The sequence below is a fragment of the Dendropsophus ebraccatus genome, chromosome 8 (genome assembly GCF_027789765.1).
Source record: "Dendropsophus ebraccatus isolate aDenEbr1 chromosome 8, aDenEbr1.pat, whole genome shotgun sequence".
Taxonomy (NCBI): Eukaryota; Metazoa; Chordata; class Amphibia; order Anura; family Hylidae; genus Dendropsophus; species Dendropsophus ebraccatus.
The window spans coordinates 15,792,328-15,810,301 of record NC_091461.1 but is presented as its reverse complement, the minus strand read 5'-3'; the positions used below and the strand labels follow the sequence as shown (position 1 = coordinate 15,810,301).

Here is a 17,974-nt window from a genome sequence, read left to right as displayed (position 1 = left end):
ACTGTATACCCCAGCCTCCTATATACTATTACACTGTATACCCCAGCCTCCTATATACTATTACACTGTATACCCCAGCCTCCTATATACTATTACACTGTATACCCCAGCCTCCTATATACTATTACACTGTATACCCCAGCCTCCTATATACTATTACACTGTATACCCCAGCCTCCTATATACCCCAGCCTCCTATATACTATTACACTGTATACCCCAGCCTCCTATATACTATTACACTGTATACCCCAGCCTCCTATATACTGTTACACTGTATACCCCAGCCTCCTATATACTATTACAGTGTATACCCCAGCCTCCTATATACTATTACACTGTATACCCCAGCCTCCTATATACTATTACACTGTATACCCCAGCCTCCTATATACTATTACACTGTATACCCCAGCCTCCTATATACTGTTACACTGTATACCCCAGCCTCCTATATACTATTACAGTGTATACCCCAGCCTCCTATATACTATTACACTGTATACCCCAGCCTCCTATATACTATTACACTGTATACCCCAGCCTCCTATATACTATTACACTGTATACCCCAGCCTCCTATATACTATTACACTGTATACCCCAGCCTCCTATATACTATTACACTGTATACCCCAGCCTCCTATATACTATTACACTGTATACCCCAGCCTCCTATATACTGTTACACTGTATACCCCAGCCTCCTATATACTATTACAGTGTATACCCCAGCCTCCTATATACTATTACACTGTATACCCCAGCCTCCTATATACTATTACACTGTATACCCCAGCCTCCTATATACTATTACACTGTATACCCCAGCCTCCTATATACTATTACACTGTATACCCCAGCCTCCTATATACTGTTATTACACTGTATACCCCAGCCTCCTATATACTGTTATTACACTGTATACCCCAGCCTCCTATATACTATTACACTGTATACCCCAGCCTCCTATATACTATTACACTGTATACCCCAGCCTCCTATATACTATTACACTGTATACCCCAGCCTCCTATATACTGTTATTACACTGTATACCCCAGCCTCCTATATACTATTACACTGTATACCCCAGCCTCCTATATACTGTTATTACTGTACTGTCTCCCCCACTATGTTCCTCAGACCCCCCCGACCGTCCACGTTGCGGTTACCTGCCCCCTCCCCCTCCTCCTCCCCCTCCGGTCGGGGCTGTCAGCTGTGCCCGGGCCTCTCCTCCCTCTTCCCCGGCAGCCCCCCAGCATGCAGGCCCCTCTGCTGCTCCTCAGCCTGGGGCTGGTGTGGACCCTGCAGCCCCCCGATGAGCTGCTCTGGGACGGGGTCTCCCGCTTCTCTAAGGGGCAGTGGTCGGAGGCGCGGGACAAGCTGTGGGGGGCGCTGCGGAGCCTGCAGGAGGTGCGGGGGGTCCGGCTGAGGTGCGGGGAGCAGTGCGGCCTCCGGGGGGCCCGGCTGGAGGAGGCCGTGATGGAGAGAGCCGAGTGCCTGCTGAGCTGCGAGCGCCTGCAGCTGGGGGAGCCCTCCGTCTACCGCCTGACACACGACACTGAGAAGAGCTTCCACAAGGGGGCGCCATACAACTACCTGCAAGTGGCCCATTACAGGGTAGGAAGGGGCAAGGGGAGGATGGGGCTACCTACCAATCTGGCATCACACTATGATGCAATAGTCTGCAGTCCAGGGTTGTTGGGGTAGTCAGCTTGATATTGGGGCTATGACACTGATGCAATAGTCTGATGGTGGTGGGCAGAAGGCTCTGAAGCTGGATGTGACAGATGCAATACTCTGCAGTCCACCTTCCAGCCACAAAGTGCCCCATTCTCTGACTGGGACAAAACCACAACAGCCTTCCTCTGTGCATGATAGGGATTATAGTTGTGCACAATGCTGATATACAGGGTACACTGGTGGTCTGTGTGCAATGCTCTGTACTGAGATCCAGAGGTGCCCTGATAAAGTACAGTCCTGTACACCACAGAGGGGATAGATGTAATGATCTGCAGAGTGTCACTTAGGAGTCCTATGAACTACCTGCAAGTGGTAAACCATGGGGTATGAGGGTTTTCCTGGCCTGACAGTGACAAGAAGGGTACGGTGCAATAGTCTGCAGCTCGGGGGAGAGTATACGAAAGGGTACGGTGCAATAGTCTGCAGCTCGGGGGAGAGTATATGAAAGGGTACGGTGCAATAGTCTGCAGCTCGGGGGAGAGTATATGAAAGGGTATGGTGCAATAGTCTGCAGCTCGGGGGAGAGTATATACCAGGGTACAATGTGTGGTATTTCCTCGTTCTTCTTTGATGGTGATGACTTTTGGAAAACTTCACAGGAAAGGTTTGTAAGGGGTTAACTGCCCAGAATGCATTGCTGTCATGTAGGGGCTTGCACACGTGGATGTGTATATAGTGTGTGGGGGATGGGGGCTGTGCTCGGCTGGTTATATACAGGCTGTAATAATAATAATAAGCAGCGCCCACATAGGCTGTAGTGTAGTGTAGTGCGGTGCGGCACATCTGGTGGTTATCAGTCATCTCACAGTTATAACCAGCTGTTCCACAGAGGTCTCATTGTCCTTAGGTTTGGTGAGATGGATGTAGTATTGGCTTCTGGTTTCTAGTGGGACAGATGCATCATCAGCTTTATGGTTTTGGTGGGGTGGAGGTGTCCCTAGCTTTATGGTTCTGGTGGGGACAGAGGTATCATCAGCTTTATGGTTCTGGTGGGGAGAGAGGTATCATCAGCTTTATGGTTCTGGTGGGAGAGAGGTATCATCAGCTTTATGGTTTTGGTGGGGTGGAGGTATCATCAGCTTTATGGTTCTGGTGGGGGCAGAGGTATCATCAGCTTTATGGTTCTGGTGGGAGAGAGGTATCATCAGCTTTATGGTTCTGGTGGGAGAGAGTTATCATCAGCTTTATGGTTCTGGTGGGGACAGAGGTATCATCAGCTTTATGGTTCTGGTGGGGGCAGAGGTATCATCAGCTTTATGGTTCTGGTGGGAGAGAGGTATCATCAGCTTTATGGTTCTGGTGGGGAGAGAGGTATCATCAGCTTTATGGTTCTGGTGGGGACAGAGGTATCATCAGCTTTATGGTTCTGGTGGGGGCAGAGGTATCATCAGCTTTATGGTTCTGGTGGGGAGAGAGGTATCATCAGCTTTATGGTTCTGGTGGGGACAGAGGTATCATCAGCTTTATGGTTCTGGTGGAATAGAGGTATCATCAGCTTTATGGTTCTGGTCGGGATAGAGGTATCATCAGCTTTATGGTTCTGGTGGGACAGCGGTTTCCTTGTCTAGCTTCTGGGGGGGGAGGGGTGGAACGTTTCCCTCAGACAATTTTGGCACAGCTTTTTGTAGGGCTTAAAAACACCATAAAAAACTAAAACATTTTTTGGCAGTTTTTCTGTTTCCTCCTTTTAGTGTAAATTACTATTTTTCATATTTTTTCAGTACAAGTTGTGTGATTCCAGGTTTTCTATTAAAGAACTAGGGAACAAAAGCCAATATTCAGACATGATGTTTTTTACTCTCTATAGAAGTCTATGAAGGGGGCAGGGGGGGGGGGGGTGTCCTGTGAAACAAAAAACACAAAAACAGAAAACGTCCTGTGGGGATTGCATTTCATTTTTCTTCACTGACTCTCAGCTTACACCTGGCCTAAAAAAAACACCTAATAAAAGACAGCCCAGCCTAATGGTTCTGGTGGGATGGAGGTATCATTGGCTGTGGGTCTTGGTGAGATGGAGGGATCATTGGCTGTGGGTCTTGGTGAGATGGAGGTATCATTGGCTGTGGGTTCTGGTGAGGTGGAGGTATCATTGGCTGTGGGTTCTTGTGAGGTGGAGGTATCATTGGCTGTGGGTCTTGGTGAGATGGAGGTATCATTGGCTGTGGGTTCTTGTGAGGTGGAGGTATCATTGGTGTGAGTTTTGTGGAGGTATCATTGGCTGTGGGTTCTGGTGAGGTGGAGGTATCATTGGCTGTGGGTTCTGGTGAGATGGAGGTATCATTGGTGTGCGTCTTGGTGGGATGGAGGTATCATTGGCTGTGGGTTCTGGTGGGATAGAGGTATCATTGGCTGTGGGATGGGGGTATCATTGGCTGTGGGTTCTGGTGAGATTGAGGTATCATTGGCTGTGGGTTCTGGTGAGATGGAGGTATCATTGGCTGTGGGTCTTGGTGGGATGGAGGTATCTTTGGCTGTGGGTTCTGGTGGGTTAGAGGTTTCATTGGCTGTGGGTTCTTCTGAGATGGAGGTATCATTGGCTGTGGGTCTTGGTGGGATGGAGGTATCTTTGGCTGTGGGTTCTGGTGAGGTGGAGGTATCATTGGGGTGGGTTCTGGTGAGGTGGAGGTATCATTGGCTGTGGGTCTTGGTGGGATGGAGGTATCATTGGCTGTGGGTTCTGGTGAGGTGGAGGTATCATTGGCTGTGGGTCTTGTTAAGATGGAGGTATCATTGGCTGTGGGTTCTTGTGAGGTGGAGGTATCATTGGCTGTGGGTCTTGGTGAGATGGAGGTATCATTGGCTGTGGGTTCTTGTGAGGTGGAGGTATCATTGGTGTGAGTTTTGTGGAGGTATCATTAGCTGTGGGTTCTGGTGAGGTGGAGGTATCATTGGCTGTGGGTTCTGGTGAGATGGAGGTATCATTGGTGTGCGTCTTGGTGGGATGGAGGTATCATTGGCTGTGGGTTCTGGTGGGATAGAGGTATCATTGGCTGTGGGATGGGGGTATCATTGGCTGTGGGTTCTGGTGAGATTGAGGTATCATTGGCTGTGGGTTCTGGTGAGATGGAGGTATCATTGGCTGTGGGTCTTGGTGGGATGGAGGTATCTTTGGCTGTGGGTTCTGGTGGGTTAGAGGTTTCATTGGCTGTGGGTTCTTCTGAGATGGAGGTATCATTGGCTGTGGGTCTTGGTGGGATGGAGGTATCTTTGGCTGTGGGTTCTGGTGAGGTGGAGGTATCATTGGGGTGGGTTCTGGTGAGGTGGAGGTATCATTGGCTGTGGGTCTTGGTGGGATGGAGGTATCATTGGCTGTGGGTTAGAGGTTTCATTGCCTGTGGGATGGAGGTATCATTGGCTGTGGGTTCTGGTGGGATAGAGGTATCATTGGTTCTGGTGAGGTGGAGGTATCATTGGCTGTGGGTTCTGGTGAGATGGAGGTATCATTGGTGTGAGTTTTGTGGAGGTATCATTGGTTCTGGTGAGGTGGAGGTATCATTGGCTGTGGGTTCTGGTGAGGTGGAGGTATCATTGGTGTGAGTTTTGTGGAGGTATCATTGGTTCTGGGTTCTGGTGGGACTGAAGTATTATTTGTCTCTTTCTCCCAGTTGGAGGAGCTGGATGAGGCGGCTGCAGCTGCTTACACTTTCTATGTGAGAAATCCCCATCATGAGCAGATACAAGGTGATGTCACCCGCTATCGCACCATGAAAGGGGTCCAAGAACAGAGCTTCCGGGACCTGGAGGAGCCCCCATACAAGGTAACAGCTGACCCCCCAAAACCACAGCCGTCCATACTGACATCCATTGCTCCTGTCTTTTTATCCTGGCTGTTCACTATGGTGTCCTCTGGTTCCTCCTTCACCAGGTTCTGTTCTCCCAAGCGGTGTCTCTACTATCTGGGGAGAGGACGACCACCGCAGTCCTGAGGCTGGAGGAGTCGCTGAGCTCCTGTCTGTCTACACTCCATGACTGCCGCACCCTCTGTGAGGGAACACGAGAGCGGGAGAATGAAACACAGCGGGACTTCCCAGAGGTCATTGCAGGTGGCTATAGTTTTATATAGACATCTACTTTTTGACTAGTAATTTGCCTTTGCTTCATTCACACCCAGAGCTGCACTTCCTGTTACCAGAAAGCAATGAATTGTGGGTGCTCAGGTGACTGGTACACAGTGCAAATTTAAAGGGGTACTCTGGCAGAAAAAAAAAATCATATCATCTGGTGTCAGAAAGTTATATAGATTTGTCATTTACTACTATTTGAAAATCTTAAGTCTTCCAGTACTTATCAGCCGCTGTGAGTCCTGCAGGAAGTAACGGTATTCTTTCCAATCTTACACAGTGCTCTCTTCTGCCACCTCTGTCCATGTCAGGAACTAGGGATGGTCCGAACCTGCCGAGGTTCGGGTTCGTATGAACCCGAACGCTCGGCATCAGATTCCCGCTGTCTGCCCGCTCCGTGCAGCGGGTGGATACAGCGGGAGGACCGCCTGGAAAACTGGGATACAGCCTATGGCTATGGCTGTATCCCAGTTTTCCAGGCAGTCCTCCCGCTGTATCCACCCTCTCCACGGAGCGGGCAGACAGCGGGAATCATTTCCGAGAGTTCGGGTTCGTACGAACCCGAACCGAACTCAGTTCGGATCATCCCTATCAGGAACGGTCCAGAGCAGGAGAGATTTTTTTTATGGGAATTTGCTTCTGCTCTGGACAGTTCCTGACATGGACAGAAGTGGCAGCAGAGAGCACTGTGTCAGACTGAAAAGAATACACCACTGCAGGACATACAGCAGCTGATAAGTAGTGGAAGACTGGAGTACCCCTTTAAAGTCACAAGAATTGTGTAGACATAAATGCTTTGGATGTAAATGAGCGGAGATACATGGGGCTCTGATTGTACATTCCCAGCTTCTCACCAGTCTCCGTTCTCTCGCAGAGTATTACACCCAGGTCCTGCAGTGTAAGCAGCGATGTATCCTGGAGGTCTCACTGTCACCAGGGCAGAAGCGCCCCCTTCAGGACATCCTCATCTCTCACCTGCAGCTTCTCCAGGAGGGATACTCCAAGCGTAAGTTATAGTCTGAAATATAACTGGTCGGTGACATGCTTAAACTTTAACCCCTTCCCTCCTAGACTCTAGGGTCAGCAGCGACTGCGGCTTTGACATGTAAAAAGTTGATATCCTCACAGACTTTGGAAAATGAAATGTGGAATCTGATTGGTTGCCGGGGGCAACTGAGCCAGTCTCACTTTACACCATGTTTTATAAATCTCCCCCTGAGTGTTCAGTCCACGACCAATCAGGAGAACGAGCCGGGAGAGACTCCTCTCTTCCTGATCTGTGTGACTAAGATGGCCCCATAGACTGACATTATACGGCTGTCTCAGTCACAGGACATAGAGTCAGGAGAGAACGTACTTAGCGTGGACTCTTCACGGCCGTTCTTCTAATTGGCGGTGGTCTAAACACTCAGACCCCCCGACCAAACAAAGCTTTTCATATGTCTCTCTAACATATCAAACTTTTTCCTAATGACAGGTTTATAAATACTACAAAAGTACAACGAGAAAAAAAAACAAGAAAATTAGCTTCTTACTAAATGCTTTATTATAAAAAAAAAAAATATATAGTAATAAATTGGTGTAAAAAATAATAATAAAAAAAACTGCAGAATTGCATTTTTTCAGAATTAGAGGCAAATTTCTTGCAAATCAACTGGTGCCAGAAAGTAATAAAGATTTTTAATTTACTCCTATTAAAAAAAAATCTCCACTTTTCCAGTACTTATCAGCTGCTGTTCGTCCTGCAGGAAGTGGTGTATTCTCTCCAGTCTGACACAGTGCTCTCTGCTGCCACCTTTGTCCATGTCAGGAACTGTCCAGAGCAGAAGAGGTTTTCTATGAGGATTTTCTGCTGCTCTGGACAGTTCCTGACATGGACAGAGGTGGCAGCAGAGAGCACTGTGTCGGTGTGTCAGACTGGAGAGAATACACCACTTCCTGCAGGACATACAGCAGCTGAAAAGTAGTGGAAGATGAGATTTTTTTAATAGAAGTGACTTATAAATCTGTATAACTTTGTGACACCAATAAATGTGAAAGAAAAAAGTTGCCAATAAAAAACATGGCTCATCTTGAAATATATGTGTGTGTGTGTATATATATATATACATATATATATATATATATATATATATATATATATATATATATATATATATATATATATAATGTGTGTATGTGTAATATATATATATATATATATATATATATATATATATATATATATATATATACACACACACACACACACACCTTTTATGAAGCTCGACAATTGTCAATAGTGATTGTCATGTTGCAGTAGACTGTGATAGTCATGTCCCTTACAGGGAGGTTCTCAGAGTTCTCTCCTGTATTTCTGTCCTTATAGTTGGGGACTGGGAGTCGGCTGCACGGATCGCACAGTCATTACTACTCTTCCAGCCACACAACAATACCCTGCTAGAAAGTCTGCACCGGTATGAAAAGAAACTTCAGGGCAAAAGTGAGATCAGACCGCGAGAGGTAAGAACTGACTATTTTAAACATTTTTATAAATGAATGCAGCTGAGTTGTAATACCGCATTCAACCTGAGTACAGATGTGGCGCTGTTTTTGAAAGAAAGCAGTTATGTGTTTCTGGTCTTAAACAACCTTAATCTTTAATGGTTTAGTAATCACAATATCAGATATGTCCATTCACAGACATCTTGCTGGGCTCGTGCTGGTATACAGTGGCCAATCTTAAATAACAGTGCTGCAGTGTAAAGCATGGGGGGAGGGAGACTGTGACCCCAATGGATAGCTTGTTATAAGCTGGAGTCACTGATAGTTGTGTCCAACATCATTTAGAAAATCTTTCTCCTATCAATTATGTTTTCTGTTTACGATAGAAAATTCCTTTAATTTGCCCAGTTTTCATTCAAGATTTTGATGATTTGCATTGCAGAACATCGCATCCTTTGTGCGCCAGGCACTGTCAGAAAAGAAGCTGCTGTATTACGTCATGGAGAACTTGGGCATCGATTTTCAAGATCCGGTCAGGCCCATTCATTGTTTTATCTTCTCATAAGTTTGCCCTTAATGTTCTTCAATAAATGTCAATGGATATAGAAATGAAAGGGTGTAAAAAATAGAAAATAAGAAAAACTTGGACATAGTCCTTTCTGTGTGTACACTCCCTATGCAGGTGCTGCTAGGTGTCTCCATGGTTACAGACTACAAACAAACAAACCCTGTGTAGTCTGATGCTGCAGTGATCTGCCACTCCCTTTTCTACAAATAGTGAAGGCAAAGAGAGTTTAGTAACACATGACTGCAAGACCAGACTACACAGTGTTTATTTGTAGTCTGTAACCATGGTGACACATAGGTCTGCACAGGAGCTGTAGACATAGAGGGTTTTTAATCAAGTCTAACTGCAAATGTAGTCACAAGTAAAAGATGCAAATACAATGGTGTCCATTAGGAATATAAATATGGCGTAAATGCTAGTTGTGTTTCCTTCTCCCGATCTAATGTGGGCTGCTATAAATGTTCTCATTTGTCTTTTTCAGGATCTTTGGACCCCAGAGGAAATTATTCCAGAAAGTCTTAGAGAGAGAATCAGGTATATTTGCCCCCTGTGACTCAGCAGTAAATCACATACTGTCTGTCTGTCTATCTATCTATCTATCTATCTATCTATCTATCTATCTATCTATTATCTATCTATCTATCTATCTATCTATCTATCTATCTATCTATTATCTATCTATCTATCTATCTATCTATCTATCTATTATCTATCTATCTATCTATTATCTATCTATCTATCTATCTATCTATCTATCTATTATCTATCTCCTATCTATCTATCTATCTATCTATCTCCTATCTATCTATCTATCTATCTATCTATCTATCTCCTATCTATCTATCTATCTATCAATCTATCTATCTATCTATCTATCTATCTATCTCATATCTATCTATCTATCTATCTATCTATCTATCTCCTATTTATCTATCTATCTATCTATCTATCTATCTATCTCCTATCTGTCTGTCTGTCTATCTATCTATCTGTCTGTCTATCTATCTATCTATCTATCTCCTATCTGTCTGTCTGTCTATCTATATCTATCTATTATCTATCTATCTGTATTTATGTATTTATCTTATAATGAGACTTTTTTGTACTAGGGCTGAGAGAGCAGTAGCAGAGGAGGCAGGAGGTGAGTATCTTTATTTGCTCGCAAATAAGGTGTGAAGCCTATTGTGCCTCAGTCCAGTCTTTTAATGCTGTAATCATATGATATGTCTATGGGATGATATACTCCAAACTACCCAACCTGTGGGAGATCCACACCTATTAAAGGGGTACTCCAGAGAATAAAAATAATTTTATAAATCAGTTAGTTCCAGAAAGTTATACAGATTTGTAAATTACTGCAGAAAGTGGTGTATTCTTTCCAGTCTGACGCAGCGCTCTCTGCTGCCACCTCTGTCCATGTCAGGAACTGTCTAGAGCAGCAGCAAATCGCCATAGAAAACCTCTCCTGCTCTGGACAGCTCCTGACATGGACAGAGGTGGCAGCAGAGAGCACTGTGTCAGACTGGAAAGAATACACCTCTGCAGGACATACAGCAGCTGATAAGTACTGTAAGTCTGGAGATTTTTTTTACATAGAAGTAATTTAAAAATCTGTATAACTTTCTGGCACCAATTGATTTGAGAGTTATATATCTGGAGTGCCCCTTTAAGATCTGTGTTATGTGACTACATGACGATGTACAGATGCGGCATGAGTGGTCAGCACTCCTTCTACACCTCCTACACAGTCCTAATATAACATTAATATAATCTGCAGGACAACTTCCATACGAGGAGGTGAAGGTGACACTGACACCAAGACAAATGAACGGGACGTCGCGAGTAACCTTGGATGGGGTCCTCACCGACGAGGAGTGTGAGGCATTACTGGGACTAGTGCAGGTAAGTAGGGGAGCAGAGAGTTGCTATAACTGATGAACAAACTATAGGAGAGATAGATAAATGTGAAGAGGTTTATACGAACGTCTCTGGTGCCCTAGTGTAGAGGTCAATGTCGGCTTCCCTGGTGGCCTGGGGTGGTGAAGAAGTAATAATTAAAAAGGTTGTGCTAAAATTTCCAATGGTCAAGGGTTAAGGGGTTAATGGTAACTTTCCTGGTTGTCTGTTATAGTGGTTAACCTTAAGATGTTAAGGTCAAAATCTCTGGTGGTCTAGAGCACTAGAAGGGGTTAATGCTTATGTTCCCAGTGGTCTAGAGAGCTGAAGACGATCATGTAAAAATCCCAGGTATGGTCCAGAGTAGTGAAGGGGTTTATAGTAAAATCCTCTGTCTAGAAGACAATCTTCTGCTCAGAAATGCTTTGACTTTCGTATTCTGTACACTGATGAAGCTGGAAAGGCAAAACAAGTCGGGCACTATCCTGAAGCTTCTTATCTACTGCAGTCGCTGATACAAAGTTACACATCTTTATCATTCTTAACCAGGTTCTACCACTGTCTGCATTCTCTTTTCTGTAATTCCTTTGCTCATGGATCCAGATGGCATTATGATCACCTGAGGAAGATGAGCGTGAAAGAATTATCATAGGTGGTAGCTATTGAACCTTTCTGAGAATCATGTCTATACAGAGGAGTAATGGCTGACACAAAAAGGACTGGTTCATAGAAATACGACGCCTAACCAAGGCCTTGTTTATTATACTACTGTCCCTATGCCCCAGACATTTTATTTTGGGGTCACACTGTACTATTCATTGTCTTGTGTCTGCTCTCAGGAAGCTGAAGCCTCCGGTGAAGGTTTCAAGAGAAGACGATCTCCTCACACGTTTCACGAGCGTATCCAAGGCCTGACCGTCCTGCAAGCCCTTCAGGTACCACTACATAAAGACCCAACAAAATGGCCTCTAGGAAATAGCCTTTCATCTAGTCTGTTATAAAGGATGTAATCCGGACTCCACCAATATGGTGGCCAATGCCGATAAGCTCCATTTTGCCATCTCAGATTATTGACACCCAACTGTTCTGTAACCAGATAAAATTTGGTAAATGCATAGTTACCACGGACACTTTAGCGTTAAAAGGGTGTGTGGTCTCGGTGGGGTGTGGCCTATCATGGATGTGGGTTAAAAATGTTCCAGTTAGAATTTACAGTCAGAACAACACAAAAGGAGCATTACACACCCCAGTATTAGGTCCCCAGTATATTACACACTCCAGTATTAGGTCCCCAGTATATTACACACCCCACTCAGAGCAGGCTGAGACTCAGAGATAGCATTCTACTGACTGACTGTACATACTGGTAGTTTGTACCCATATGATGCAGCTGCACCCCATATCATCATACTACTACCCCCTTCATCCTACTGCTCCTCCATCATCATACTAGTACCCCCTTCCTCCTCCTGCCCCTCCATCATCATATTACTACCCCCTTCATCATCCACCTGCCCCTCCATCATCATAGTACTACCCCCTTCATCCTCCTGCCCTTCCATCATCATACTATTTCCCCCTTCATCCTCCTCCTATCTCTTCACATTATACCAGTACCCCCTTCAGCATCCTCTTGTCCCTTCATCTGTATTTAAAAAAAAAAAAAAAAAGCTATACTTACCTCACCAGTATGGTTCCTCTAGTTCCCTAGGCACTCCTCTGCCTGCTCTGCATGAGTGACATCACTCGCACTGGAAAGGGGACGGGGCTTCCTTGGACGTACCCGGGACATGGTTTTGCCGGGGTTGTCCCCTCAGAATCGAGACAGTCCCGGCAGATCCGGGACTGTTGGCAACTATGTAAGTGTCATTGATTATTGTACATTTGCCTTATAGATTGTTTTCCCCCCAGATGACTTCATCAGGACTGGTAGACCGCAACCGGGCCTACTTTCTGTATCATGCCACAGAGCGCACTCGGATCCTGGCGCAGTCTTACTTTGAGACCAAGACACTACATTTCTCCCATTCTCAGCTTTTGTGCCGATCGGCCATTGAGGGTAATTGAGGCTTCTGGTTTTCTTCCATGCTGTGTCTTTTTATATTCAACCATATATGCCCCTTCAACTGTGTCTCCTCTATTCACTCTGTGTATCAGGAGAGCAGGAGGGGCGCTCCGATCCCAGCCACCCTGTTCATGCAGACAATTGTATCCTGGACCCTGAGGAGAAGGAGTGCTGGCGGGAGCCCCCCGCATACATCCACAGGGACTATAGGTGGGAGAACATTACATTCTTACATCTAGGCTGAGATATGAGCAGTGGAAGTTACAGGCCACAAAGCCTGAGGCTGCACTACTGAGACACTGAGGTGACAATATACCTCAAGCAGTTGTACATCAGAATAGTTGTTATAGCTTTAATGGACACTAGTGGCCTAGTTAGGAGCCTGAGGCTGCACTACTGAGTGTCTGATGATAATATGTTACCTTTTGATTTCCAAAGATATCTTTTGATCTGTAATCATAAAGGAGAAGTCTGGTGAAAATTTTTATTAAAGTATTGTATTGCCCCCCAAAAGTTATACAAATCCTCAATATACACTTATTACAGGAAATACTTATAAAGTGCTTTTTTCCCTGCACTTACTGCTGCATCAAGGCTTCACTTCCTGGATAACATGGTAATGTCACTTCCTGGATACCATGGTGATGTCACTTCCTGGATAACATGGCGATGTCACGACCCGACTCCCAGAGCTGTGCGGGCTGTGGCTGCTGGAGAGGATGATGGCAGGGGGACACTGAGGGACACTGGGCACTGGAGGGACACCGAGCATCCCTCTGCCATCATCCCCTCCAGCAGCCACAGCCCGCACAGCTCTGGGAGTCGGGTCGTGACATCGCCATGTTATCCAGGAAGTGACATCACCATGTTATCCAGGAAGTGACATCACCATGTTATCCAGGAAGTGACATCACCATGTTATCAAGGAAGTGACATCACCATGTTATCAAGGAAGTGACATCACCATGTTATCCAGGAAGTGACATCACCATGTTATCCAGGAAGTGAAGCCTTGATACAGTAGTAAGTGCAGGACAAGAAACACTTTATAGGCACTTCCCGTAACAAGTGTATATTGGTGATTTGTACAACCTTTGGGGGGCAATACAATACTTTAATAAAAATTTTCGCTGGACATCTCCTTTTAAAGGGGTTGTGCAGTACTAGAAAACAAACATGGCTGCTTTCTTTCAGGAACATCACCACACCCGCCCATGGGTGGTGTCTATTATAGTAGCTCAGCTACACTAAAGCAAATGGGCTGAGCAGCAACAATTGTGACAACCTGAATAATAAAGTTAGGATACATATTGTACCTTTCATATGTCTGTCTATGTTTGCAGAGCATAGAAAAATCTTGGAAAAAAAAAATAATGTAATGTATTCTCACTCCCCATCCCAACCCTCTATGACAGTCAGATGGAAGCCATGTCCTGCCTGCAGATCTAACACTTGCACTCATTGCGTATTCACAGAGCATGGAACAAGATTCAGAGGCAGGGATAGGGATGGGAGGGGGAGCAAGGAGGCTTTACACTTCTCTGCAGTTCAGGAGCTTGGGAACACCTTTTTGACACCTTGTACAGTAGAATAAAAGCCTTTTTCTATGTTTCATTACAGAGGGTGGACGGGACTCTGCTAACCGCTCTCTCCTCTCGAGTGTTACCATTAGGAGGGAGCAGGATCTATTTATGCCCTCTAGCCCCACCTCTTCCCCACCCCTAGCAACTCCCACTCTGCAGACCCATAACCTACCCATTAACCCCATCATGGCTGTGTCACCCTATCATGGGCGGATTACAGCTCACGGGGTCGCGTGCAGCCTTTCTTTGTTGCCCCCAGAATTAAAAAAAAAAAAAAAGTTCTATCTTGATAACCAAGCTCTTTTTGCTTAAGTGGGATGCTGTATCTGAGTGACGACTTTGAAGGGGGTGACATCTTCTTCACAGAACTGGATGGGACGACCGTCACGGTGAGTGTTATTTTGTAGGTAAAGCATAATGATGGGTGCAGTACCTCTGAGTGCCTGTAGGTGATGCTGCTGCTTTGCTATAGTAAAGACAGGAGATGACAACAACATAAACCCAACTAAGAAATAAAAAAAAAAATCTAAGCACATAAATCATCATTTCTGTGTTTTGAGTTTGTTTATTCATTTTATCACATATTACACAACAGTGTCTCTAACATGAGTCCTATAGTTCTCAGTACACTAGTGCAGTGACATCCACTAATCCACTCGACTTCCTGGCAAGTAATGCACGTGCATCTGGCATCCAATAGTCCAGAAAGTCTGGTAATCCAGCTCATGCTCAGAACTATATAATATCAAAGGGAATGTCAGATGCAAAAGACTGAACTGAGAGGCTGACAAAAATCATAAAAATCACAGCTGGATATTATTGCGCTGCAGAATCTGTTGGCGCTATACAAATTATTATTATAAATTAGAACGTCTTCTTCATTCTCAGGCAGAGGTCCGCCCACGCTGCGGTCGCTTGGTCCTGTTCAGTTCGGGGGGTGAGAATGCCTACGGGGTTCGTGCGATAACAGAAGGCAGAAGTTGTGCGATAGCGTTGTGGTTCACAGGATCGGCGGAACATGCAGAACAGGTAACACCAGCACTAAGTAAATGTCAGAGCCGGGAGCCGGACCTGTGTCCCTACACTGTGTACATCCGCCTGTCTTGTTTTCACACCATTATCTCTACATATTGCGGAAAGTTATTTGCCCCCTGGGTTAGCTACTATCGTATTATTTTAATGCTGTTTCCTTTTCTGGTTTATTCTCAAAAACAACCTAATATCCCGGACAAGCCCCCAATTTTTATAAAAAAAATCATTTACTCCTCTTAGTTAAAGGGAATCTGTCAGCACCCGGACCAGACCTGAAGTTCTGACAGTGTAGTGTAGGTGCCTGTCCCCTTGTGCGCATAGTGCTTGTCTTAAATCAGTCTGTGCAGTAGAATTTATACAGTCTTGTCACACCCACTGTAACCAAGAGTCAAAGAGGAGTAGTGGCTTGGCGTTTGTGCCACACTTCTGCATGCCTAACCTTTACTTCCTCCTCCCTCTTTTTGCTGCATATTTACCGCTGATTGGCCTCCTGCTCTGGGCTGGCATCATCTTGGTGCCATGTATCGCTGCTGGCAAGGGCTGCGCATGACGACTTGCCACTTCGTGTCTGCGCCACTGATCCCTCTGGCGCGCTTCTAATAACAGCAATCATGACGTTGGCTAGAGGAGCAACGCATGGAGGCTAAGCAAAGGGAGCAATGTCATCAAGAGTGTTCGTTGGGTGGCGCATGCCCGCTGAGGGTCTGAAGCCAAGGCCCTCAGTTGGGGCACTCACGGAGGCTAAGTAGAGGGTGCACACACGTTGAGCGTCCCAACTGAGGGCATTGGCTTCAGGCCCTCATCGGGCGGGTGCTGCCTAGGACACTTGATCACGTCCCTCCCTCTGCTTAGCCTCCGTGCGAACTAGCAAGTCAGCATGCATGGCCCTTGCCAGCATCGATGCGTGCACCAAGATGACGTCGACATGGAGCAGGGGGTCGGCCAGCGGTAAATATGCAGCAGAAAGAGGGAGGAGGAAATAGTGGTGAGGCGCCAAGTGTTGCACAAACGCCAAGCCACTACTCCTCTTTGACTCTTGGTTGCAGTGTGTTTGGCAAGACTGTATAAAATCTACTACATGGACGCATTTAAGACAGGTACCATGAACACAAGGGGCCAGACACCTACACTACCCTGTCAGCACCTCAGATCCAGTCCGGATGCTGACAGATTCCCTTTAAATCATTGTGAAAGCTGGGTGGTATCCGATATCCTGAAATAACATCTTTTTTTAAGAGTTTTCGTCCATGTTAATGGCCTACAGACAGCATTGTGAATGTCCACCATTATGGGGGTTGCTTTCAATATGGCGTCCTGTACAAATATGTTATGTTTTTTGTTTTCTTTTTGTCCTTATAGGAAAGATTTCAAGCAAAAAGTATAGTGACTGGAGAGGTCAGTAAAACAGAGGAAGAAGAAAGCAAACCCGCCAGGACCGGGAGGGAAGGGTCTAGGACTGGGACTTCTAGAGATGAAGAGAATGACAAACCAACGGGACGACAGCAGAGGAGAAGAGTCGCCAGGAAAATCAGGGATGAACTTTAGAGACTGAGTGTAAAGCAGCCGTGCCAGACAGGGAGGAAGGAGTTAATGAACTGGTACCTCTGCAGATCACTCCCACCATTTCGGATTATGTAGGTCTGGGGGGGTGAAAGGTCACTGCAGTTACCTGTCATGGCAAGAGATTTTGGTGCCGGAAGGGTTAGTGGGTTACTGTTTGTGAATATTGAGACGCTATATGGCAGGGGTAGGGAACCTTGGCTCTCCAGCTCTTACAAAATGACAACTCTCATCATGCCTGGACAGCCAAAGCATGATGGGAGTTGTAGTTTTGCAACAGCTGGAGAGCCAAGGTTCCCTACCCCTGCTATATGGAATAATATGGTGATGCAGTGCAGATCACATGATCAGGCCTAAAGGGGTGTTTCAGATATACGTGAATGACACTAAATCAGTGTATAATGAAAGGTTCTGCACCTCCTAATATACTGTTTCCATTCCTTTCCACTCTTTTCCAGTAGGGCTCAGCTTTCATTTCCCATATTGCTCTGGTAAAATGAAAGCTGTGCTGTGATTGGTTGCTATAGGTCAGCTTTTGATAATTTGGCTCCCTGTCTTTGTTGCCCATATTGACCAATCACAGCACAACTTTCACTATTTAAGCAGAGAATATAAGATAAAAGCTGTACTGTGATTGGTTGCTATGAGCAACACATTTTTCTTTAAAGGGGAACTCCAACAAAATGTTTTTTTACTTTCCCATCAACTGGTTCCAGGAAGTTATCTATTTTGATAATTTTGTTAAATTGCTTCTATTTAAAACTCTCCAGTCTTATCAGCTGCTGTATGTCCTGCAGGAAGTGGTATATTCTTTCCAGTCTCACACAGTGCTCTCTACTGCCACCTCTGTCCATGTCCAGAGCAGGAGAGGTTTTCTGTGGAGATCTGCTGCTGCTCTGGACAGTTCCTAACATGGACAGAGGTGGCAGCAGAGAGCACTGTGTCAGAGTGGAAAGAATACACCACTTCCTGCAGGACA

General features: G+C 45.5%; 1 protein-coding gene across 1 annotated transcript; it reads left to right on the top strand.

Annotated features, from left to right (window-relative positions):
• Positions 1-1,214: 1,214 nt before the first annotated feature.
• P3H3 (prolyl 3-hydroxylase 3) lies at positions 1,215-17,203 on the top strand. Its single transcript, XM_069978855.1, has 15 exons — positions 1,215-1,623; positions 5,352-5,504; positions 5,612-5,789; positions 6,682-6,813; positions 8,176-8,309; positions 8,734-8,823; positions 9,341-9,393; positions 9,969-10,000; positions 10,637-10,761; positions 11,595-11,690; positions 12,667-12,814; positions 12,913-13,030; positions 14,717-14,792; positions 15,292-15,432; positions 16,795-17,203. The coding sequence occupies exons 1-15, from the start codon at positions 1,264-1,266 to the stop codon at positions 16,978-16,980; spliced, it is 2,022 nt and encodes a 673-aa protein (XP_069834956.1). The 5' UTR covers positions 1,215-1,263; the 3' UTR covers positions 16,981-17,203.
• The last annotated feature ends 771 nt before the right edge of the window (positions 17,204-17,974 follow it).

Excerpts from the sequence above, each read along its gene's own strand:
- P3H3 (XM_069978855.1), top strand. The coding sequence starts at position 1,264 with ATGCAGGCCCCTCTGCTGCTCCTCAGCCTGGGGCTGGTGTGGACCCTG. Across the intron at positions 1,624-5,351 it reads TGCAAGTGGCCCATTACAGG|TTGGAGGAGCTGGATGAGGC; the intron begins GTAGGAAGGGGC and ends TCTTTCTCCCAG. Across the intron at positions 14,793-15,291 it reads TGGATGGGACGACCGTCACG|GCAGAGGTCCGCCCACGCTG; the intron begins GTGAGTGTTATT and ends CTTCATTCTCAG.